Source organism: Ambystoma mexicanum, chromosome 12 (genome assembly GCF_040938575.1).
Source record: "Ambystoma mexicanum isolate Mex_15411 chromosome 12, UKY_AmexF1_1, whole genome shotgun sequence".
Lineage (NCBI taxonomy): Eukaryota > Metazoa > Chordata > Amphibia > Caudata > Ambystomatidae > Ambystoma > Ambystoma mexicanum.
The window spans coordinates 239,217,413-239,243,933 of NC_090936.1; the positions used below are offsets into that span (position 1 = coordinate 239,217,413).

Genomic DNA, 26,521 nt, shown 5'->3' on the forward strand with positions numbered 1-26,521 from the left:
ATTTTGCTACCCATCTGCTGTCCCTGCTGTTCTCTCCACATCTTTTTTTTTAACTTTGTAAATATCTCCCAGTTCCTACTCAACTGTTGCTCTTCCTATGCCTTCCCCCCTGATTGATTGCCCCCTCCTTGTCTCAGTTTTCACCTCTCTATCACCATCATTTCCCTTTACCCAAAATATTACATTTCACACTTATATTTCACACTTCCTCCTTGTCGTGGATCTGCTCCTACTCTCCTTGTACTCTCATCCTCTACTACTTTATTTGACTAAAAACACTTTGTTTCTTTTTTTTTTTTTTTTGTATTTAATCAAAATTAGATTTTTACAAAAGTGGAAGAAGAGGAACTTTCTTTCTTTGTCATCAACTGAAGAAAAATAGTCTACCATCTCCTATGTAAGAAGAATGTTCGACAAACAACAACGTCATGTTGGTCGAAGGTTTCGAATTAATCGTTTTGCCGGATTTTTTCCAAGGCAATGTCTATTAGCATGGAGGCCGCTATTAGCCAGCTTGTTTTAGCACCCGTGATCAAACGGTTCCACCATACATTGTGATCGATGACATAGGAAGATGATTTGACTATGTGGCCAAGGAAGGCTTCTCTTTCGTGATTAATCGAAGGGCATGCCATCAGAAGATGTTTAATAGTTTCTATTGTTTTTGGGTCTTTACAAAGTCTGCAGGATTTTTCCTTGGATGCGGTCCGAATTGCCAGAACTTCTTGTATCGGGAGAACACTTTGTTTCACTTAAGACAGAAGAGAGCACATCAGTGGCACATCAGTGGCACAGTTTGGTGTGCAATTAATTCATTACTTATGTGTCATATGTTTTTCTTGTCTGTCTCAAAAGTTGTTTAAATGTATGACACACAAACACATTTTTTCCCCAAAAACGTTTTTTTTGGAATAAGTCAATTTCAAAACTGACACTGCCTAGGCACATGTTATGTGTACTTTGTATCATCATCTGTCATGATCTGTCATGTATTCACTTGTATTCCTCCTTTGTCTTTTAGAATGCAGCGTTGTTTCATGTTGCCGTCAGAGAAGATAACTCCATCGTAATCTCCCTGGAGCCGCCCGACGTCATGATGTCCCCATCTGTGTATATTGTAAAGATAACGGGCGAGTCACAGAACTACTTCTTCCAGTTTGATGAATTTAACGGCACACTACCTGTCCCCATCGTCTTCAATGCCAGCTACCACGGCCTTTATTACATAATCACTCTGATGGTGGTGAGCCCCAAGATGGTCCCCAGGCCGGCCAAGTCAATCACAGTGTTAACCAGTGAGTATCATGGCTTCTAAGTGCGGATTTTCCACCTGCTTAGTACATTTAATCGTTACAACATATAATTATGAGCCATTCTCATGTGGTAGACTTTGTTGAGGATGGGCTTTTTGCGTTTTGTCTATGTCAAATGGAAGCCTTCTTGCATCCACAAAATGTGCCTTAATTTGGGTTGAACAAGTATTTGGGACTTTATTACTATTATTATATTCAATTTATGCATGCCCATCCATAATCTAAAAAAGGGCAACCTGAACCTTACATAGATTCCAGCCTCTCATGAATGCAGTGATTGGATGATAAAGAGTGGTTTGCTACATCCCTGCTCTCATCATACTTGTCCCCCAGTCTATTCCATAATAAATGGTTCCTCCACTTATTTGCCAAGTTCGTCCACTAGTTCCATATCACACACTCTTTGAATGTGTTTCTAGCATCCTACGTTGCAAGTTAAACATCATTCTAGGCCAGAGACGTTGCTATGAAGATGAACTGCTACTGGATACCATTTAGCCCTGCTTACAATAAAAAATCCTATAACAAGAACCCATGTATCTTCCCCATTAGCCTGCCATCCCATATAATGCAAGTCCATGTCCAAGTGAAGCCACATGAACACATCGAAAGCTTGTCCTAACCACTATCCTTCAGTTGTACAATTTCTCTGGGGTCTAACGCAACCTGTTCAATGCAAATCGTTTTATTTGAAGCACACATGCTGCAATCATAGACTTTCTCTTCCAAAATTGTTTGCAACCTCATTCCTCCACTTGTCTGTCTCTGGGCATTGCATACCTTGATCACACTGTGTACAAATTCTAGGAGACTATAGTGCTGGTTTCTCTTCTCCTTAATCCATCTGTATAAAACAATTATCTTTTGTTCCCATCATCTCTCTCCAGGGGTCAAGTCCTACAAAATAAGTGGGAGGACTTATTAACGTACCCATTGAATGTGGTGTCACCAGAAATGAGTGTATCATGGTGGGGGGCTTCTGAGAAAAGTGGCGGACTCCATCCACCTGTGTGTACCCTCAACTTGAGCCCAATCTCTCTCTCTCTATGATTACAGACAATACCACCATCCACTCCAAATAACTCAAAATAACGGACTTTTATTGGGGTCAGTTTATTGAATTACTCTCCCCCATAGCAACACCTTCTGATCTTCCAGATAATGTTCTCCTTTTGGCATTAGACCTTCAAAAATATTGGACAGAGTCAGATTCTCCCACAATGCAGTTAAATCTCTTTATGGACTTATTTTGCATCAGATCATTCCATAGTCTCTGTGAAAACCTGCTACTCTTCAACTCACTTTTGGTGGTTCAATGAGTGCTTGAAAATCAATCGTTATATCTTGTGAGTGCACATAATGTACTCCATTAAAGCTGAAAATCGCCCGACCCCCTTATTATGGGCTAATAAAAATCCTAATTGTCCTGATAAACCCAAAATTCTATCTCAGATTTGGTATTGACCACCAATTTATTTTGAGCAGGTCAGTTTAGATCATGATATCCTGACATCCTCACATTTTTCACATTCACACAGAACAATCCTCAATAATGGAAACTTAGCAATTAGGAACCAATTTAGGAAGTGATTAAAACAAAAATGTATTCTTGGTGACACCATCATTTTAAATAACTTCCCAAAATGTTCACTTTAAAACATGATTATCGTCTGAACTCGTATTGCAAATTTCATAACCACCCCACATCATTAATTTTAAATACACTTCACCATACTTTGGCCACTGTGAGACAGACATGGCACCAAGAACGATGACACAGACAACGTAACTGTAGTTTCAACAACTTTATCAATGATTAGGATAGTGTAATGCCTAACTAACCCTATGCTATGGTAGGATTTCCCTGCCTAACTTCAACTAAGGAACGTCTGTGTCAGGAAGTCCAAAAGCAAAACCTCTGTCTGTGTCAAAATCCTATGCAGTCCTCACAACTACAACAAATTAGTGGGGTAAACTCGCAACCAAAGTCAGTGTTGCAAAGTAAATGTACAGCAAATGGTATTTCCAGTTTCCATAAGGTTCTCTGATTCGAGTTCAACACAATTCAAACTTAATCTCCTCTCGGCAAGGATTGTACCAGTTCTGAAAAAAGTTCTTGTGGCTTTACAGGTATTATAATTCACAAAGTATTAAAGATGTAGGAGTCTACCTTCCCCAAGTTCAAACTTGCCACAAAATGTTCACACATCACTGTAGTCTCGGGATTCCCTTCCCCAAGACCAAGGTTCTCCAACTTTAACACTTAGGGATCCGTCCTTTTAAGGGTCAGCATAACAGTTGACAATAGTTGAAACTTCCAACTTCGCAGGTTCATTAATTCACACGGTGGTTAGCTTCACCAAGACTTCCTTTAAGTTTCACCTCATGCAGTTTCTTAAACCTTGTTAGCAGCTTCTTGTCTCGGCGCAGTTGTTGGACTGCACAGTCCACCAATTACAGGTCACGCAACCAGTGGCCAGCTGTTGTGCTTATAACTTGAGTCTTGGTATTTGTATAATTGTTCACAGGGACACCCACTGGCCTAGGCACAGTTGTCAGACTTACTGATTAAAGGTTACGCAACCATGAGTTCCCCCCAGCTGATGTTCAATGGTTTAACAGTTCAAAGCATACTTGAGGTTGTTTCATCAGAAAAGTTCTATATGTGCAGTTTCGGTAGGGTGGGCCTAGACAGCCTCTTTTGTAAGTCTCTCTATTTGGCAAAATGTCAATAACAATTCTACTGGTGTCACGTTGAAGATTATATGCCCCCTTTTATAGGCCATTGGCTCTTTATCACATATGATATAATGTTTCTGTTCAGTTCGATATTCAATATATATTCGGGCCTCCAGCTCTTTATCACATATAATGTAATCTTTCATTTCAATTTGTTATTCAATATATGTTCAATTGGGCCTCTGGCTCTTTATCAAGTATAATAAACGATGTTCTGTTCCGTTCGGTTTTCAATATATATTCAATTGGCCTTTGTTACTCACTAGGCACTTGTCAGCAGTATTCTGTCATTGAAGCTTCCCTCTGACACGGCTCAACCCAGCGTTGGTTGCTTTGTGGTTCCCACGGCTTCCTTTTTCTCAGGAAGCAGGGACACCCAATGGTATACGGTTTGCTCGTTCACTGCACAACTTCTCCCTCTCAGCACAACGTCTCCTTTTCAAGCCGGTGCTGAGGCTCACACGCAGGCCGCAGCTTCTGGGCCCTGCATCTCTCAATGGCTCTTGCTGCTGGCACAATACTGTGAAGGCACTTGGGCTCATAGACATAACTTTGTCCCTCCGCTGTGGGTCCTACAAGCTCTCCGGGTCTCTTGCCGACCTTTGGGCTTTTCCCTCTGGACACCACAGCTGCCTCCACACATGGGCTCTCCTGCTGCTACTCAGCTCTCAGGTCTCCCCGCTTCTAACCAGCTCACCGGTCTCCCTACTTCTCCTTTTTCTAGTATGGCTGAGATGACATTATCTCCTGTTTTCCTCAGGGTCAAGAGAACATGGGAAACAATATTCCATAACCACCTCTGGGACAAGTTTTCCCTCCGCAAAAGAGAGTGTGGAATACAGTGTCTCACCTAAATGCGTCCACCTTCAATTCCCCAAGGACCCTCCACCCAGGTGATGCTCAATCGCTGGTCCACCCCCAGGGTTGAGATCCAAAAGCGGTGGCCCGTCCCTGGCCACCTGCATAGAGGATCCAAGGGGAGCAAATGTGAGGCTGCTCTCAGGGTTCTCACACCACATGTATCCTTAAATATGATATGTTGTGTTGATTTATACCGTGCACTGCTACCACCCAAGGGCAGTCTCCAGGTGTTCACGTGACTCTGCAAGAGTAGAGGGTGGGGTGTGTTAGTGAGGATAGGATTATAGTATAGGTTCAGAACTAGGAGGAACTGGCATCTGTGAGCAATGTTTTGCATGTAGGAGTTGGTTCAAGTGGACCCGCTTGTTGTAATCGTATAGGTAGGACTTAGTGCCTCGGATGTGTGCTAAGGGGGAGTTGGGGGGAGTGTCCCTCGCTTCCCTTTCTTTCGCTCCGGCATAAATGTGCCAGGGTGAACTCCTTTGCATTGGACAGGGGCAGCGGGCGCACCATCAGCGCCCCACAGGAGTGCTTAAGGCAAGACCGTCTGTGCCCGGCCCTGCTCTGGCCAGGCCATTGGCGTTGCCATCATGTGGTTCTGCCCACTCTGTGCTGAGTATATCGCAGGCAGATCTTATTGGTCGGACCCCAGCAGCCACCATTTTTCCTTTACATTTTGATAGAATGCCTGCTTTTGTCATCACTGTGACAAATGATTTGAAGTCCACTATGAACAGTTTCTTGGTTAATGTGCGCTCTTTGGCAGCGCATGCTGAAGATTGTATAAACATGCTGGAAGACTATCATGCAGACTTTGTGTTTATCTCTGAAACCTTGCTGGGTCCTCATTCTGAACCAGCTGTGATTCAAATCCTCCCCCCCCCAACTATGATCTGTTGTGCTGTGACTGCAGCTTTCTGCACTCGGGGGTGGGGTGCTGTAATTTTTAGTTCAGTTTTAAGGTCCTCCCAATCCAATTTGAACACATACTAAAAATGGAGGAGATCCTTATTCATATCCCACTCTCAGCTACCAATTCTTTATTCGCTCTTCTGATATATCGTCCTTCAGGCTACGACCGCAAGTTCTGTGATGAGTTTCCTGGTCTCGTTGCTACACTGCATCAGAAATACTTACTTGATTATTGTAGGTGATTTCAATCTCCTACTAATAAATCTAATTGTCGATTTGTGACTATGATGACTGACTTGGGTCTCCCCCAGCTGCTTACTTATCCAACGCATCAGCTGGGGAATACCCTGGACCTTGTCTTTGCTTCTCCTGCAGCTCTGTCTGTTTTCCCGCATTTCCTATCATCTGGTCAGATCATATGGTGGTCCCCTTCTCTACGGTGGTGGTAGTTTCTCTTCCTCCTCGCTCTCGACAGTTTATCTTGAAGCGCTGTTGGCATTCTGTCTCTCCTCAGAATCTCACTTTTCTGATCTTTTAAGGACTGCATTCATCTCCCTTTTTGTACCCTTGCAACAGTTTCCCAGACGTTTAAGTCAGTGGCAGATACTATTGCACCCTGTAAGCACTGCCCTGTGAAGACTTTTCACTCTGAACCTTGGTTCACAGCGGAGCTTAAAACCCTTAAACTCAACCGCAGGCAGGTGGAAAGAAAATGGAGAATGGCCTATTTGCCTTCTGACAGAGTTCTTTATCGTCTTGCTGGTGTAAAATACCAAAAAGCATTTGTGGTAGCTAAACAAATCCATTTTAGCGCTAAGATTGAACAGGCCATTATTCAAGCGTGAGCCTTATTCGCGGTTGTTCAATCTTTAACTATGCAAGCTAAACTTGGAACTCTGTGACTCTCTGTCGTCGTCCTTCGACAACAAGATAGCCACTATTCGTAAAGCTATTTGTTTGTCCTGCCCTCAGGCGCTGCAGTTCAGGACACTTTTTAGCCCGTCCACTCCTCTGGTTACAGTGGTTGATCCATGGGCCTCCATTATAGTGTTTTCAGACAAGGAGGTTTTGGCAGCCACTAAAAGTCCAAAATCGACATCTCCAGGCGATCCCATTCTGCTCTCAATTTTGAAGAGTGTTGCTGGTGACATTTTCCCCTGGCTAACCAGTGCTGGCAAAGACTTCTTCTCCTCTGGGGTGATCCCTGATAGTCTTAAGCATGCCCTCATAATCCTTTGTTGAAGAAGCCAGGTTTGGACCCCTCGGGTCTGACTAACTTTTGTCCCATCTCTCTACTTCCCTTTTTAATGAAACTGCTTGAGTCTTTAGTTTCCTCTCTTCTCAGTGCTTTCTTGGAATCATCCAGCTTCTTCAACCTCTTTCAGTCAGGGTTCGGCCCCGGTCGAGGTACACAATCAGTGTTGGTCTCAGTTGTTGATGATTTGGCTCCCCTAGTAGAACAGGGTAGGGTGGGGGCCCTAATTCTGTTGGATCTGTCAGTGGCATTTGAAACTGTTGACCACCCTACCCTGAACGGGCCTCTCTGGTCAAGTGCCGGCCTGGTTTTCCTCCTTTTTGACAGGGTGTTATTAGTCTGTGTCCCTTCCCCAATTTTGCTCTCCTTCGGTTCCTCTGCTGTGTGGAGTCCCTCAGGTTTCCTCATTGTCTCCCACTTTATTCAATATGTATATTCAGCCACTTCTTGCCATAATCCATGCACATGTCTTTCTATGCTATTCCTATGCCAATGATACACTAACTATTGTGTGGCTGGACTTAACGCAGCCTGAGACGGCCGGTCGTCTGAGGAGCTGTCTAAAGGCATTTGGCGACTGGATGGCCTTGAATTGACTTGAATTGAACAGTGAGAAAACGGAGGTATTTGTGGTGGGCTCAACCACCCCCTCTCTGTTTTGTACCTCTGAGTTCTGGTCCGAGAGCCTTGGTCCCTTTCCCCCTCCTGTTTCTTCGGTGAAGGACCTAGGTGTTAAAATCTCAGCTTCATTTTCCATGGCCGACCAGGTCTCTCCTGTCAGAAGGCTCTTTTCAAATTGTGGACCCCACGGAAAGTTCTCCCATGCATTCCACCGAATTTCCATGCTGCGGTGGTATCTTCCTTGGTAATTGTCGTGGTCCAGTGGAGGTGATCAGACAGAATACCCCCAGTAAGAGATTGCACTAACACAAGAATTGCAATTTGTTCTACAGCAGACCGTAGACAAAGAAACCTTCCCCCCCCACAAGAGCACAGTCTGCAGGATATAGAAAAACCTGACAGTCCAAGGGCTTGGGTGAAAAGTCAGGAGCAGCAAAGCAGCAAGAGAGCTAGGAAGAAAGACTAATGTCATGGGTTACCATACATATCTTGTTATGACCAAAACAAATCTACGTGTAGAAGAGGCAAAAGAGGAGTCCAACAAGTTCCAAGTATGAAACTCCCGATCAGCTAACCCGAGCGTAACGAGGGCGCAACTAGAGTTCCAAGCAAAATAGTTCCATCCAAGGTGTAGCAGTAGAACACACAAAAGTAAAAACCCCAAGTAACAGAGTAAGCGTTCCAAAGTAAAAACCCCAAGTAACACAGTAAGCGTTCCAAAGTGAGGTTCCAAGAAACACAGCAAAGCGTGCCAAAGTGAATCCCCTAGTGCAGCAGAGCGTCCAAAAGTGATGATCCAAAAAACAAAAATAATAAAAAAAATAACCAATAACTGTTCCTGCAGTGGGAAAGGACAAAATCAGCACAAACAGGGAAGTCCTCAGTCAGCATGTGAAACCTGTATCCAGCGGAGGTTCTTTTGTTTTTCTTTGGAAGCAAGCGTTCCACAGTCATGCACAAAAAGAAAACAAACAGGCTGAATGGAGGCGTGCAGCTTGGATGTTAAGGGCAGAAACCAGGAAGCACAAGGAACCAGATAAGGGGCAAGACGAAATCCAATGTCGAGTGGATGCCAAGATTCTGATCACAAAGGGAAGCAAACTAACAAAGGATCCAAGCGTTGGAAAGCAGGCAAGGGCAAAACTGGAGGCCAAGGTCGAAAGACAGTCCAGGGTCGGAATACCAGAATACACAGGAGAACTTAACGTGACTTAACTCAAGGAAACAAAGCAACGGGTAAGGAGTGCTGAACCTGCGTTCTCCCCCTGTACTTGTAACAGCATTACTGGACAAACGGGAGACACTTTTCGTGCGAGTCACGTGACCGTTCTTGTAGCGGGAACCCTGGAAAATGTAGTTTTTCCACTGTTGGCACTGAGTTATACACTAAGGCAGTCTTCCGAGCCTGGTAAATGCAGAACCTTGCAGAGAAGGGTGATACCGGGTCATGACAGTAATCAGCAATATTGATTACTGTAATGCCTTACATTTAGCTATCCCGTGGCATATGCTCTAGCGCCTGCAGTTGTTGCAGAACATGGTAGCTAGAGCAATACTTCACCCTCCGTTTGGGGGCCACATGACAACGTTCTTGCACCAGCTCCACTGGCTTCCAGTTCAACAGCACGTTAAATTCAAATTACTGTGTCTGGTTCATAAAACCTTCTATAAAATAGGAGCAGAATACTTTCAAATAAAGTTCTGGCCCTACAAACCCTGCAGGTCACTTCGTTCTCAAGCTCTGAAAACTATTCAGCCACCTAGGGCCAGACTTTCTCAGGTCAGTGGTCGTGCTTGCTCAGTGGCCATGGCAAAAGCCTGGAATTCTCTCCCTTTCTCTGTAGGGGCCACTGAGGCTCACTTGCCATTTCACCGGGCTCTGAAAACTTTTCTCTTCTAATACTCTTGGACTTCTTTGGTAGTCTCCTACCTCTGCAGTTGTTAGCACAATGATGCCTTCGGGCGTACGCTACGCTTTATAAGTGTGGATACGATAAGACGATAAGGTAGGGTTTGTGCTGGCTGTGTGGGTCATATGAGGTTAGGGTGGGGTTGTGGTCATGCACACTAGTTAGTTGTAGCAATGAGGTGTTTGATTGTATTGGGTTGGTGTGCATTGTGTAGTGTCGATGGATTTATGGACTATTGTGAAGGCATCATGAAGTACGACACAGACAACAGACTTAAAGTTCAAACAAAAGAATATTTATTAACTTAAATGTCAGGATGGTTGAAGGCATAACTTGCCATGTGCTTAGGTGGGATTTCCCAGTAGGAACAAAACTAAGGATATTCCGAGTCAAAGAGTTCAACTTAAAGGTCTGTCTGTGTCCAAATCCTATCCTTGCCCTCACAACTACAATGAACCAATGTGTAGCGATGTCAAAGTAAAAAAAAACATTGCGTTACTCAAAGTTCTGAGCTGCTTTTAGCTCACAGATTCCATTCAGCTTCCCTTCCCCAAATATAAGAAAGTTCCATGAAAAAGGCTCAAAGTGTACCTTTCTCCAGTTCAAAGTGATGTAGTTCAGCACCAATCCTTGGGGTTCCCTTCCCCAAGTTTCAAGTACCACAATCCAAAACAAAGGGGACTTGAGACTCTGGTCCCAAGACAACAAATGTAGTTCTTCAAGTCTTAGGGTTCCCTTCCCCAAGACCTTCAATACATGTGAGGCCACTTGTTTTAGTCCCTTCAGAAGTCTTCAATGAAAACCACCAGGTCAACCTGACCCTTTTCTGGCTTGCCTTGCCAGCTCCTTTACAGTGATTTCGGTGGGCTTGTCTCACAGTGTTTTTTTAGCTTTCACCATCCAGAGTTCTCTGGTCTAGGCACAGTTGTCAGACCACACAGTCTACCCATTACAGGTTGCACAACCCGAACCCTGGACTCCTTGGCACACATCCACAGGTTACCTGGTGCTGGTCACTGTCGCTTCTTCACTTTTACTAGGCTTGCGTCTTAGGGGTATTCATGTGCTCCTCTGGCTTCTTCTTGGTTGCCTACTTCCTCTTCCACCATGCCTTACACACCACTTTCCAACCTATTGCCTTGCCACACTGCATTCCTCATGGTTTGGCTTTCTTTAGGCTTCACTGTTGTTATTTAAAGTCCACTTTTAACTCAAAGTTAAATGGTCTTGTAGGTGTTTTAATTAAGTTTAGAATTCAAGGTATGCCTGTTCGTTTTCATGTTAAATGGTGCTTTTGTTCCATCTTGAATGTGCGCTGGTTTTATCTCAATGTAAAGTTTGCTATTCAGTTCAGTGTTTAATATGTCTTGGCTTTTAAATGTTAACTTTGCCTTTAGTTTAGTTTTCAATAAGCATTGGATTTCCCAAAGTTAACTTTTCATTTAGTTTGGTATTCAATATGCACTTCTTCATTCATGCGCATGGACCGTCACTCACTTGTGGTCCTTGAGACTTTTAAGCACTATAATTCAAACAAAATAGAACATCGGAGACAGGGATTCAAGATTACAGGTCAAATTTTAATATACAATATACATAAAAAATAAAAAACACTTGTGCAGACTTCAGTCCAAAACACTACCAATTTATGGCGCGTGCAGAATTGAGGTACCTGAATGGTACATCGTCTCTCTTTGTATACACATTAAGCCTGCACCAACACAGTTGATTCAACGTTAATTTATAAAAGATGATAAAATACAAACATGTTTAGCATATACACTCCACAAATTGACCAAACCTTATCTAATCTCAAGTGGGTATATCAAACTATGTTTTTTCGCAGATGTTCCCGCTATGTCAAGAATCTTCAATTTACTCATGGCTCAATGTATATTCTTTCCACGAGTTCATGGTCAGTGACTCATGGTTGAAGTAATTAAAACATAGCCCCATCTGCCTTTTGCATCAACACTAGTAATTCTTTTCAAGCAGGCTTCAAAAACTGTCTTTAATGGATTTGATAAAACAGAGAAGACTGAGCACTACAATTCAGTGTTTAACTAAACTTTGTTTAACCCAGTCAGCCTTTGCATAGCATTAACCCACAGAATGAGCTATGTTGAAACAATGTTTTCTTTCCCTGCTAGATAGGAACACTCAATTACTTAATCTAAAACAGATTATTTAATCTATGTTGGATCAACAAGGGCCAAGAGACCAGAACACACATTTCTACACAGATCCAGTTTTTTGAACACCAACATGCTTCGCAATAACTACAGGGAAAAAAGCCACAAGTACATTTCTATGTTGGCCCATTTGGTGAAATTGACAAATGCCCCTTTTAAACCTTGCAATAAGGGTCCCCCGACTTCCTTTCACCTCTTAAATGCGGGACCAGCCACTGTAGCGAGTTTTGCTCACTCGCCATGTGCTCCCTGCTTCACACCTGCAATTCTGCTACTGGATTTCAGACGCAGACAGCGTCCTCAGCATTCTGGGCTCTAGGGTTAATCCTGCTGCACACACTACTGTTTGGAGGCTCCCTGGTGTATGGGGAATATGAGGCCCACTTACATCAGGTCCTACAAATCCTCTAGGACTTCTGCTGGCATGCTTGGCCTTTCTCCTGGACCACCAAGTGGCCTCTTCTCACAGGTCTCCTAATCCACCAGTTGCTCCACCAGTTGCTTCACCAGTCGCTCCGCCCGTTGCTGCTCTCCCTTTATATAATGGTAACTTCTTGACAGGCTGCAGGTGTGGTACTCTGATTAGTTCTGCCTGACCACAATTGCAAGGACATGCCTGACCCTCACGGTTCCTTTCAGGGATCTTCTTCGTCCCAGTACCACAGTTGTGAAAAGGGGTAATCTTCATGCCTCTTAGTTGTATCTTCTTCGTCTGAGTACGGTCAACTGTTATATAGGAAGAGTGAAGGGAGACTGGCTTACAAAAGCCCATAAGGGCTGGGGACGGGTCATGGTGGTTGTCAGTAGGGAAAGGGGGATAACATGTCTTGCCCAAGGGCACCCTACTCCCAGTCCCCAAGGACCCTCCATTCAGGTGATCCTCCCTCGCTTGTCCACCCACAGGGTCAGGATCCAAAAGCGATGGCCTTTCCCTGGCCACCTGCACAGAGGATCCGTGGGGAATAGGAGTGAAAATACCCTCATGTTTCTCACACAATGTGGAAGGGTATGTTCCCTCTAAAGTTATTTTCATAGTGTCAGAGAGTTGATTGGGTGCGAGCATTACATTAGTTCTTGGTGTGTCTGTGTGCAGTGTGGTTAGCCCCTAGTCCTGTATAGTGACATTGGTTATTTTGGAAGAACAGAGGGAATTGGTTAGTAAATCGGTTAATTTGACATGCCTCTGAAGTGTGCCTTCGGTTGCCGCTAGATGTTACCTTCCAACATTTTTGGTTGTGGTCATCGGCCAGCCCTGCCTCCTCTCCAAGCCTGGAGACTGACCTCCCCTACGGATTTGAGGGCATAGGTATTGGTTGTACTTAGAGTGTTCCTAGTTCATCTGCGGGGATTGGTCAAAGCAATTGGGTTTTGACATGTTGTGCGGTTGGCTGCTGAATCGGTGTACAGCTGGTATTACAATAACTTTGAGGAAGTGGTGCTTGACTGGGCGACCCTAGTTAGGTGGGTGAGCAATTGTTAGGGTGATGCTTTGATTTAATGTGTTACCTGTCTGGTCTTTCCTGGGTGCATACATTGGACGTGGGGTGATTTTCCCTAAGTCTGTCTGTTGATTTGGCGGGCTAGTCTTACCCAATCTCTCCAGCTCTAGTTGTGGAGAATGATTGGGGTGGCAGGGAATGTGGGTGTTGTGTGTTATTCTGGTCGTCCTTGATTTTGCCACTGTTATCTATGACCGCTTCCCTTAGTGTGTTTCTTTTAGTGTGCAATATGTTTGCTGCTGTTGTCCATTTGCACTTGTCCTCGTCTGTTAAATAACCAGGTTTTAAGTAATTTCTTGAAGCTGATGTGGTCTTCTGTCGTTCTGATTTCTTTTGCATGGTGTTTCATAGGTTAGCAAGTATGCGTGGGAATTCTGCTCCCACTTTTCGTGTTGTTTTGTCTCTATTTGAAGGTTGTCACTTGATTTTAGGTCCCTTCTTGGCTGGTAGCAGCTGATCTTGGCCTGTAGGAATTCGGCTCCTTGTCTGTGTAGGAATGTATGGATAATGAAGAGGGCTTTGAATTTGATGTGTTTTTTTACTGGCAGCCAATGAAGGCTTCTCAAAGCTGGAGTGATGTGGTCTCTTCTGTTTAATCTTAGGAGAATCCTCGCTGCAGTGTTTTGGACCAGTTGGAGTTTCTTGGTGAGTCTTTCTGGCATTCCCATGTAGAGGTTGTTCATGTAGTCAATTCTTGTTAGTATCAGGGATACATTGTAAGGGTTCTGTGTGGAAAAGAGAAGTATGGACCCAGCCCTCAGAGTAGTCTTAGGTGATAGAAGCACTTTTAGTAATTGCATTCACTTGCGGTTCCAGAGGTCGTCCGTTATCCATGAGTATTCCTAAGTTATTTACCACGTTGGAAGTCTCTGGTTGTGTACACATGCCAGTCGGCCAGTCCAGTTGTGGGTTTGTTGCATTGCTTTCTGTGGGCAAGTTCATTATTTTCATTTTGTCCGAGATTCAACTTCAGGTTGTTCTTTGTCATCCGGTTGTAGGTGTCTGTGAGGCAGTTGTTGAGGCTGTTTAGTTCCTGGGTCATGATCAATATCCACAATCAGTTGTGTGTCATCTGCGTAGTTGTGGGCAGTTAGTCCGTGGGTGCAAATGATTTTCATCAGGGGGCACATGTAGCTGTTGAAGAGCGGGGGGGAAGAGGCTGGACCCCTGTGGAACTTTGCAGGAGGTGGTGTTGGTGTTTGAGGTGAAAGGTGGTAAGTAGGTTCTTTTGATTCGATTTGTGGCGTATGAGGTAAGCGACCTTAGTGCAGATTCCTGTATGCCACATTTCATCAATTTTTTTTATTAGTGTTGCGTGGCTAATTGTGTTGCATGTCGCAGATATGTCCAAAAGTATGAGGGCAGATTGGGTGCTGTCAGCATTTATTTTCAGGCCATCCCATATTGATAATAGTGCGGATTCTGTTCCTCTCATTGGTCTGAAGCCAACTTGCGAGTGATCGAGTATTCAGTTTGTTTCAATGTATTTAAGTAGGATCTTGTATACATGGTTCTCCAAGATCTTCACTGGGTAGGGCAAGTTGGATATCGGTCTGTAGTTGCTTCGGATCTTCTGCACTTTCAAATTCCTTTTCTACATGTGGTTTGATGTATGCTGATTTGAAGGAGATTGGTATGATTCCTGTTTTGAGTGACAGGTTCATTAGGTTCCGGAAGTGTGTCACTGGGATTTTGTGGTTGAGGATTTCTTTGAAGATGTCTGCAGGTGCAAGAGTCACTTGGGGATCCTGCAAGGTTTGTGTCCTTGATCCATGTAGAGAAGATTTCTTCGACAATTGATTTGAGGCAGGTGAGTCTTTCTGTAGTCAGTGTGTTGCCTGTTGTCTGTGGGTCGTTGGTTGTGGTTGTATTAGCACAGTTGGTGTTGATGGTCTGTTGGACCGTTTATTTTTTATCATAGATGGTTGGTGATGCTGTCACATAGTACTTGTGTCGGGATGATGACTTTTTTGTAGGAAGAAGGGTTTTTATTTCTTTGATGATTCACAAGAGTTCTTTCTGTGGGTTGTTTGCCGAGTCAATTCTTGTAGCATATTTTTTTGTTTGTTGCTTTGAGTACTGTTGATTTGTATAATGTGAGTTGTTTTAGTCATTTTTTATTTTATTTTGTCCTGTCAGTTGTACTGTTCTCTCTATAATTTTTCCATTTTGCGGTTGGCTTTTTGAGTTCTTTCAGCTCTTCTGTTAACCATTTTGCTGCGTGTTTTTTGGCATTGACTTTGAAAGGTTTTACTGGTGCCAGGCGGTCTAGTGCCTTGGTAATCCAGATTCTGAGTATGTTTTCTGCTACATCTGAGATTGTTTCGGATGCATCTCTGGTGTTAGGTCAGCTCAATTCTAGTAAATTTGTTAAGGACTCCAGATCTAGGCTCTTCCATTTTCTTTCCTTGGTGGCGTAGAGTATTGTCTTCCTGGCCGGTAAGTGGTTTTGGAGTTTGCTGTAGAATGGTATCAGGTAGTGGTTGCTCCATACCATTCACAATTCATTATGTTGGAGGGATGTGCATCTTGCATATTCCATGTCAGCACCCTTGTCTTTGCCTGCCTGAATGAGTGTGAAGGTTCTGTAACCTGACAAGGGTCTTATATAGAAAAGAGGTTTCATCAGGGAATGTATTATACCTAGGCTTCAAGACCATAGAACATTTTGAGTCCCTTTCTACTTTTAATGTTCTTGAGAGAAATCAGGAATGTTCATGTTCTGAAACTCCAGTCCTACCAGTTGACCTCTTCTACAATGCCAAAATCACCTTCCACAGCTGGGTAATATAAGTGTGGTGCGCAGAGTTGCGAGCAGAGTTGTGTACAGTCTGCTGTACCTGCTGGAGTCTTTCTACCCTGTTTGTAGCATTGAAGGTGGTACTACTGGAAAAAGAATGCAGGAAGAGGGGTGATGTCTGCAAAGTTATTGCCCCCATCAGGAGGACCTGGGTATGGATTTATGAAGCTGATTGAAAATGACCTCCCTCCACAAGCGAACCATGTCTGCACTGGCGCAGATTAAAACTACGACTGAATTTGATACTGGAACAGGTACGCTGTCTTCTGAGCCTGAATTAACGAGACACAGTTTGCAATTAACATTGAATATCTCTGGTGACCCAGCCAGCCACCCATGAAGAATCGTATGCCGACCCCTCTCTCAGCAATTCTGTTGTTCAACTACAAAAAGAACTCTAACAAACAAACTTTGAAGAGCAGGCAAATGGGAGTGGCGAAAGCGAAAAGTGCTTATCGGATTCCAATCCCCGCCCGGCTTCAACGCCCCCGAAAGAAGGGAGCATGGGTGGGTTGAAAAAGACCTCTGGCTCGTCCTTACCGGAGGCAGAGACCCGCTGCTTGAAGGCTTCTTCTGCTAATGTGCCGAGGGATGTGGCCTCCGAGGTAGTGGTGGAGGTTCGGAGTGAGCTGGATCTCCTGTGTAGGCCAGGCAGCTTAGACAGCCCGACAACTGAGGGGTGACCGATTTGAGGAGTTGGGGGAGGAGGGCAGGAGCACGACCCTGGATGCTCTAGACAGTGGGGTCCAAGCTCCTCAAGCACAGTTCGAGCAACCATCCCTGCCAGCTGCGAGGGTCACCTTGACCCCGCCTCTTACTGACAGCGAAATCCTCGTTGTCACGAAGGACAGTGTCTATAAGGAAAAGCAACAAATAACTGAAGATAAAGATTCAAAGAACCCTCTGCACTTTAATATAAACGTTCAACCTCTGAACATATATGCCCAGCACAACAAAAGCCCTGTGAGTGACAGAATGAGCTCCCAGACGAACTCTATCCCATTGAACTCAGCTTTGGTCGAAACAACTCCCACCTAAACAACAATATGGAAACAAATCAATATCTCAGCCCCCAAAGCATGGGGGACCGGAGTTCTCTGACAGGGCACAAGCGGGTAACTAGCACTCCAAGTGGATTGTCTAGGTGGGACAAATACGCTGACTGTAGCATATTTGAGACAAGATTGCCCCACAAAAAAAACAGCAAATCATGGACAGAGAGCAAGTGCAAACGCAATTTCAAAACCTAAAAGAGTAAACTACAACAAGTTCTTGAGTAAGACTATCACTAACTGGAAAGCCGCACCTAAAAGGAACTGTCAAAGCTCTCCATTGCAAATTATTAACACTGAATCTTTGGCAAAATTCTTCAGGAAAAAAGCATCAACATCTGAGAAAGTACTCAATGAAATTTGGATGTGGAAATATTAGAGATTAGTACACAGCATGGGTGTGTCCACGGGATACACGTAACGTGATTGGCTCGTTCCCGAGCCATACCACGGTGTAATCCCGTGGACGCACCTATGTGCCTGCGTTAGTTCCCGGAGGGGGGCTTGGCAGCCACTTAGCCAATGAAGAGGCTTGAAACGGGGCAATCCCCGTTCTGAGCCTTCCCAAGGCTTGAGGCTGGCTTCGTCCCCTGCCGGGAACTCAGGTAAAAAATGTTTTCCTCCATCCGACCTCCCCTCCAAACTATCCTCTACCCACCCTCCCAACCCCACTTACCTTGAACGCGCTAGGAACACTTCTGTTCCCAGCACATCCACTCCCGATGGCTGACATGGAAAGGGAAAACAGACTATGTTTTCCCTTTCCCGGTGGCCATTTTATTTTTAAAAATGCTATTAGTAGCCCGGTCTAATGGCCCGGGGTACTAATGGCTATAAGCCCCTTGACGGCGGCCCAATACCGCCCACGGTAATGCCCCTGGGGCTTTGTTAAGGCCCTCGCATTAAGGCCCTCACTACACTCGGGCCTGTAACTACGGCCCCAGGGGCATCACATGGGACAGTATTGGCCCGCTGTCTCGTGGCTTATTGCCACAGTATTACCACTCCTCAAGTCGCAGACTCTGTGACGACGACGAGTCAGGAGTATCCGGCGACCCCGCCGCCTAGTCCACCGGTGAACTCAGAGGACTGTTGCAAAGGCATTGCAACGTCTACTCCACTTAGATGGCACTTCGGGCCAGACCTGAAGAAAGTAAACCAAAACCCTATGAAGACACCGCTAGGATCCTCCCCTGCACTTAACGCTGCATCACTACCAACTGGGCCTGGACCTATGCCACACACTGAGCCCAAGGAACATTTCCAACATATCCATTTACCGGTTTTCAGTAAAGAAATCTACGTCGAGGAATAGCAACACGATGGACAATTGTAACGTATCAGCTTTGACACATATTAGTCCCTTGCCAGAAGACCTGCAGCACGGATTGTTAAACAGAGAAGGAGGAAAAAGTGTGCAACATTGCTTACTCCCCGGTACAAGACCACCAAGGCAATCGGAAGGGCGTACTCATCCAAAAACTCTGATTTAAGAACACTTAAAAAAAATGTGGTTCAGATTAAAGCCTGCAAACAAAATATATACCGGGAAAAAAACAGATTTGTTAAGCATCATGGAACAGTCAAAATAGCACTTGCACCGTTCAGCAAGCTCTACGAAGCTCTGAACGATACATTAAAATTATCGGGATAATTTCCTCTGCGAAATTAAAGATCAACATTACAGAGGTTTCAACACAAACTCAGGATTGTACCAATTCAGGTACAAGTGAGTCAGATTACGATAAGGAACAGGATACCCTTACAAATAGACCCCAGCTTCCTGTTAATAAAACAACACTGCGGTCAAACCCATCTGGATCTGAAGAGGGATCCCAACTGCAAAACAGAAATAAGGGAAAGGAAAGAAAAACTGCAAACCAGAAAGAAAACATGTCCCTCAAAACCCACATTAGAGCCTTTGGGAAGTAACAGTGACATAACCATGACCAATTTATTTACATTTGGAATATTTAATCAAGCAACATGGACGAAGGAGAGTGTCCTGGCGATTAAAATATTTTCACAACCCCAAATACCTACAACTCAGCAAGAATAGAAGAAGAAACTGCAGAGAAAGACCCTTTTTAACAAACTTTGGGAGGATGTCTCTTCTTTTCAACCAGAGAGACCAAAGTTGCTTGAAAGGGATCCAAAACGAAAAGCTACTAGCTTAAAAAGAGCAAACCTCATTTCAGAAGCGAGTGATGCGACTTCAGTGGACTTGATGGATAGGAGTACATAAACAATTGAGGATTCTGAGTCAGAAATTAATAAAGTAGCAGGAATCAAAAGAAAAGTTGTGATACAAGACAATGACAACTCCAAAGACAAACCCAAAAAAAAGTCTTTATAGTTGAACTACCCGCCCTTGCTTTAGTAATGGAGCAGAACCTATGAGAAAGGAAACCTCAAAGCCAAAAAAGGTCCCCTAGATGGGACAATGTCACTTGATAAGAAATGATAACACAACACCTAGGACACCCATTTACAAAAGCCAAACTACAGGACATCGGAAGGAACCTAAGGCAAAAGCACGGCCCACAGAGAACCATACTCCACATACTAGCTCATCCCCTCGCACTAACAGAGCTAACTTGAGAGAGCCCCCAGTTAAGAGGACACATGATCGGGGGCAAAGCAAAGGAAGAACTCCTTCAACTAGAAGCCTGACCCCGTCCTCAGACACAAGGTAGAAAAACAAAAACACTAGTTAAGAAAATCCAGAGCTCATTCATTCTAAAATTGGAAATACTACGAAAAAGGAATGATAATCTAATCTTGAACAGGCCCACAATATTAGGACTGTTTAAGCAAATTCCAAACCTGTGAAAATTAAAAAACAAAGATATTTGGATACTGGAACCCTGACACAGTGGAAGAAGAGACTGCCCCCTCCTTCATATCTAATCAATAGTAATAAAAAAATTACTTAAAGAGGAAACAGATAATTTTAAGCTCATTGGATATGAAATGAAAGAACTTAACCAAGGGGCAACCACATATGAGGAAGAAAGAAGTGGCAAACCACTGCAAAGTAAGGGAGGGTCGAGGAGCTCTCCGGACCAAAGAACGAACCCTAATCGGTTAAATAAAGGTCTTAGAACTGACAGCAATACTCAGGTGAGATCATCTACTTGCAACCTGGATGGAAAACTCCCCGTAAAGAAGCCAACAGCATCCTCTACGCAAGAGCAAAACTTCAACACTCATAAAAAATCAACAAGGTCCGAGAAGAGAAGTATGGTGAAGAGGCAAGAGACCCTGACCGAAGACCTTTAGGCCCACTGAAAAAATGTAAAATTGCAACTGACCTAAAGGTAATCATTCAAGATTAACAGTAGACAGTAATAAGACCATGAAAACTACAGATCCCAAAAAATGAATGTGGTCACCGCCATCCGCAAAGACAAGTAGAATTTAGCCACCATTATCGGGATCAGAAGATTTACATGCCGGAAATACGAACCAAACCAATCTCATCATAATGGCCTCTTGGAATACCCGAGATTACAGCCACCCAACAACTCCTAGTGAGATTGACTTGGGTTCATTCGATATTTTATGCCTCCAAGAAACCTGGCTCACTATCAAACCATATCTGGATGGCTAGTCAATCTCATTTACACCAGCTAACAAGGGTCCAACAGGGAGGCTAACTGCAGGGCTTATTACGGCAACACCCTCAGGTTCTGGCTTGGACATTGAAGCACAACTATTCTCAAACACACTAATACAGGCCACCCTACTTACCTAGAAACGAATTACAACTAAGGGCAGTCACACAGCAGAAACAATTGGAATAATTAACACATATTGGAATCTGGAAGTGATGTCAAACGAACTGTACTTCAGCATGCTATCCAAAGTCCTAGAGGTATCTTCAACTGACCACCACTGTAACCATGTAATAATCAACTGCGATTTGAACGAGATGTGTGCCGATATAGATGACCAAAGGCTACACCTTACTAGATCCGCTCCAATTCTTGAAAGAGGTAGGCTCTTGGACAACCTCATGCTGGAAAATTATCTACACAACCTCCATTGGATGAGAGATAAAACAAACTTATACTTACCAATTTGGGAGCGCACTACTCAACGCAGTACGATTGACCATATGTACGTCTCAAAGGAACTGCTGGGATTGATAGACTCTTTTTCTATTGTCACAATGACAAATAGTGACCACAATTTACTAAAAACTGATAGATGGCAACTCAACGAGGTAGACTATACACCACTTCTCCAGACATATACACAGACAAGATCTACGAGATCCCTTGTGAATACCCATCACCGACATACTTACAATATCCAACTAGTAACAAGAGGAAAAATTATCTGTCGGTTGACAGGTATTTAGAAAAAATCTAACACACTGGAGAATCAGGATCGGTTGATCCACGGAAAAAGAGGATATAAACACTGGCTTGTACAACATAGGCATATTCTGCACTAGCTGAATGCGAAACAAATGCTACGAGTAATATGTGGAAAAAACTCAAGAGAATTCTGGGCTTTGATAAGAGGCACAAACGAGAACAACAACAATCTCTCCAAAACAACATAGGAGAAGCCCAGTGGGTGAACCACTACACTAACCTGTACAAACCAGTGATGAACGTCACCAACCTCACAACAACTACTGCTTTAACATCATGGGACATCCGTGAAGATGAAGAGACAATTTTGAATAAAATTTAAAAAACGGACTAACTCCAGAGCTCCGGCCCCGGATGGTAACTCAAATTTAGATCTTAAGAAGCACCCACACGAATGGGCACGACTCATGGGGAAAATCTTGAGGAATTGTAACAGAGCACAAGAGATTCCAACATCCTGGAGGAAGGCTATCATTGTCCCGATTTTTAAAAGAGGGGCAAGAGTCGATCCATGACAATACAGAACAATAGCCTTCCTAGAAGCCAAAGTGTTTGGCTCCACGCCTTAGACGCCTTCAAAAATTGGTTAAACATGTCAAATACATCAGACCAATTCCAAAACAGGCTTTATAAAAAATACAGGGACAACAACAAACATACTCCTGCTGAATAACATCAAAGCAAACATTTTACAGGGAGGACCAACGGTTTACATGGCATTCATTTCACGAGATCAGTAGGGATGGTCTATGGGCAAAACTAGAGAATAAGAGTCAATAACAGAGTCAATAACAGGACCAATTCGAGTCCTCTATAACCAGACAACGATGAGGTTAAGACTCAATAAGCTCTGGCAATTATCAGAAGAAATCACAACAGCGAGGGCCCCTGCTTTATGCAACGCCTACATAGCTGATTATGGTGACACGGAAGAGATGTTGAGAATCTTTCCCCCAAAAGTGGAGGCATGAAAGTCTCTAGAATATTGTACGCTAATGATATTATTCTTCTAGACGTTTAACAACCTTTCCCAGTATTCAATGACTAACAACCTCGAAATGAATAAAGCAAAAATTAAGATAATGGTGATGGAAAGGTGAGAGAAAAAACTGGAAAAAAACAATTGGAATGCAGACAGCCTCTGATTGGAGAAGGTCAACTCCTTTAGATAACTTGGAGTAACCATGAGCAGCAGCCCAACAGAGTACCCAATGCAAGACTTTATATTTGCTAGACTAAAAACTCTAACGTCTCAAGCAAAGTCAATTGATAGGAAGCACAGACGCTCCTCGTTAATACCCATCATCATTTTTTTCAAAGCGAAGGCGACACCAAGCTTGACATATGGGACAAAGGCAATGCCTTTATTACCAACAACTCTATGGCTAAAACTAGAGAGTTATTTTTGGAGAAGACTCTTAGGCCTATCTCACACGACACCAATGACTCTTATTAGGCGTGAATTATGCACATCATCATTGGGAGCATTAGCTACAAGAAACAACCTGATGATTTATAGAAAGGTGATCATAGAACCTAGACCCATGATCCTGTACATTGTCAGTTCTGAATTGGAAAGTGGCTAGAAATCCATCATGACTAAATGGGCCCTGGATACCACTGAGGCAGAACTTTTAGAAAACCCAAAAGAAGTGCAAAAACGATTAATGAAAAGAGACTAGATTATGAAACTTGAAGCGGCTAATAACTACAAATTAACAGAGGGCTTTCCAACGTCAATGAAAGTGAATACAGTTCGGAGTTATTTAGAGAAATTTCCAGATAAATTCCTAGCGAGGCTATTTCTAAGATTCAGATTAAATCAGATTAAGACTAATGAAGTATTGGCGGCAAGAATACAATACTGCAAACAAATGCCGATACTGTGAAGAAAAAGACAAGATAGAAACTAGCCGCCACCTCTTACTATCCTGCACAGGAACACAAATTACCAGAGAAAGATACCCGAGTAAAATTCTAGCAACTTTTAAAACTTTCGACGAAGAGAGTTGGTGGATCGCCCTAAACAGCGGTACAAACACGCGAGGGTGATGGGCATGGCCCTGTTCTTCAAAGAGCTTGACTTGGACCAACGCGAAGATCCTTCACTAACAAACTAGGACTGATGGCCTCCCAAGTTTCAAAACTTTTGAAAGAAGTGTGGAGCATACCGTTTTTCATCTCTCGTCTTTTGTAAAAATTGTACTACAATTAAATTTCAAATAAAAAAAAAGAATATAAATGTGGTGTTTCCTCAACTGTAGAGGATGACTGTTGCATTAGGGAGGAGACTCTTGTGGCCATGGTCAACACTGACATCAGTAAGGAGCTGTAGCTGGGTTTAAGCCAAAATGATCAAGGCGTTTGTTTGATTAGGCAAGTCATCAAGTATAGCTTGTGCTCCAGGGATGGTGAATTATAGGAATTCAGGCAAGTCTCGGATGAGACAGTGGATACTCAATGGTGTGTGGTGCTTGAGGAAGTAGATTAACAGACTAGCATAACATATCACAGGAATGAGGGCCTGAGAATATTCTGTTTCACTCCACACCAAATCCAGCAGATGAAGGGGTATTACACAATGGTAGGGGAGGAAAAACATGTGATGTGTGTGGAAAGAGGATGTTGAGTGTGTTCTAGTTTTAGCCATTCACAGTGGTTTTAAGAGTGGACCCAGCTGTATAATGAGTATCACTGGGAAAGAAATCCCAAATCTAATGCAGTCTGCTCCCCATAAGCTCTAAATTACCTGGTCTTTACCCATGTGAATGCGAAAAGAGTTCCCTAGTAGTGCTGGGATTTACCTGGAACATAATGAGTTTCATGGGGTGGTTATTGCAAGTTAAGTCTTTGTGGCTGAAATAGGATCAGCTCATGTTAGGCAAGATTGTATGTAGTGCAGGGACGTCATTTCACCAACATGCCAGGGGTAGCGGAAGTGACATCACGCGACCCTTGACCCCAGATGACATCACAGGAAGTGATATCATTTGACCCCACCCCAAAGTGGTACACAACCTTTCACCTGTTGACAAAACAGGAAGTGGCATCACAGCATTGTACACTATGAAAAATATGGATACGATATCACTATATGATGTCATACAAGAATGGATGGCCATATGTATTGTTAAGATCAGTGTGTATAGGCCCATATTACCAAATTACTGTGAATGCAAGCAGACTTCCATGACCAAATGATAATGATGTTTTATTATATAGCACTTACGCTTAAGCGCTTTATATAGAAAAACTATACACCCAATATCACCCAACCTGTTTTGGTACTCATTTATCGACACCAGAAGGATGAAAGGCTGAGTTGAGGTGTTTAAGAACAGACTAAATCAGTGACTCACCCACTGAAGTGTGCCTGAAATAAACCTTTAATGAGTCTAGCAATTATTTTATCGAATTCCAGAATGACACATTATTTGGTATTCCTATTCTTTCTTATTTAGGGTCAGTGCTGAAAGTGTTAGACTTGTGGCACTCCTTTTCTTATTTTTCTTCGGGGCCTGAACAAGAAATCCAGCCACTCTAGAAGTAAAAGCCACATGGTGCTGGCCACAGCCCAGGAGCTTGCATTACCAAAAAAAAATAAAAACTTAAAAAAAAAAAAGAATACTTTTTTTTGCTTTTTCTTTTTAGAGGTGAAAAGGGAGACCTCAGAGGTCGCAGTTGCGACCTCTGGCGACCCCTATATGACGTTTCTAATGCAGTATCTTGTGGGAGACTGGACCAGCCTTATCCTCTTGACAATAGTTAACCCAGCCTTTGGTATAAGTCTGTACTACACAAGTTGGTAGAGTGACTGAGCAGACTTATCTCAAGAGGGGTCAATCTGAGCTGTAGGGTTGCAACATAGAGTTTCACAGTGACAAGTATCCCAATAACACTTACGCTCAAGGTTTCTTGATTAAACAATTATTTATTAATTTAACAGTCAGTTTTAAAATAAGCCTTCTTTAGTAGGGAGCAGATATTTAACACTTAAATACACTTCAAAATACACACGCTCAGTTTCAATAAATCAGGAGATACCCTTTGGGGATGGCCACAGACACTTCCTACACCCTGGGGTGACTTCAATTATTAGGACACTGTGGACAATGATATATCACTGGTACATTTAGAGCAGTAGTGAGTTTGGTGTCAAAAAAGGGAAAGGTTAGGAAAGGAAACAATGGTTAACAATTTTCTCAAACAGGTAAGCACTTCTGAAACCCCCCCCCATCCGACAATGAAATGTAGATTAACCCTTTCCTAGCTATACAAGTAAAGAATGAATGACTTTTTGGAGGGACAGATTAAACACAAAGTCACGTGTAAAAAGAATCTTCAAAGAGCTGGGACAGCCAATGTCAATTGAGCAAAGTTTAGGGGGGCTGAGGCACTTATTGAAGGTAGGTAAAAAGTCTTGCACAATGTCAGAGAGTTTTGTAGAAAAAAAAATCACTTTTGGGCCACAAGCTGGGAGGATTGTGAAAGGCAAACCTGCAAGCGACTCTGCAAAAGCCAGCAAATGCAAGTCTCAACTGAGAGCAAGCAAGCTACACAACAAGAGGTAATTACCACTTAGCTCACAGTACCTTAGGTCTGAAGAAATTGGTTGCAGCTGGCTTCTGTTACTGTTGAAATATGGCAGATCCTGTTGTTCCTGGGCCTGGGGTCCATCACTCTATTGAGGTGGTTCAAGGTTGGTCAGACCTGCTTTGAGGGAGTCCGGAGGATCTTCCTGGAGCTCGAGTCCAGCTTTAAAACAATTCACTCGATTCTGGTGTTCCTGTCCCTGGCACTTGGTTCCTGCAGCGCAGCAGCAATGTAAGTACAGCCAGCAAAGAGAGGATTTGAAGATGAGTTTTTCTTGGGGTCGATTGGTCCCACCAACCCAGGGGGAGAAGACGTCCTTTGCAGGGCTTCTCTAATCAAGGCAAATTCGGAGCTTCAGCACTGCAGCAGGGCTTCACTGAGCAAACCAA

General features: G+C 43.5%; 1 protein-coding gene across 4 annotated transcripts in view; it reads left to right on the forward strand.

Annotated features, from left to right (window-relative positions):
• PTPRO (protein tyrosine phosphatase receptor type O) overlaps nt 1-26,521 on the forward strand; it is a 1,358,825-nt gene that overhangs the window by 530,244 nt on the left and 802,060 nt on the right. For all 4 annotated transcript variants that reach the window (XM_069628367.1, XM_069628366.1, XM_069628368.1 and 1 more), the window contains exon 2: nt 1,022-1,295. In XM_069628367.1, the coding sequence (XP_069484468.1) occupies nt 1,022-1,295 (274 nt within the window). The remainder of the gene's footprint in view (nt 1-1,021; nt 1,296-26,521) is intronic.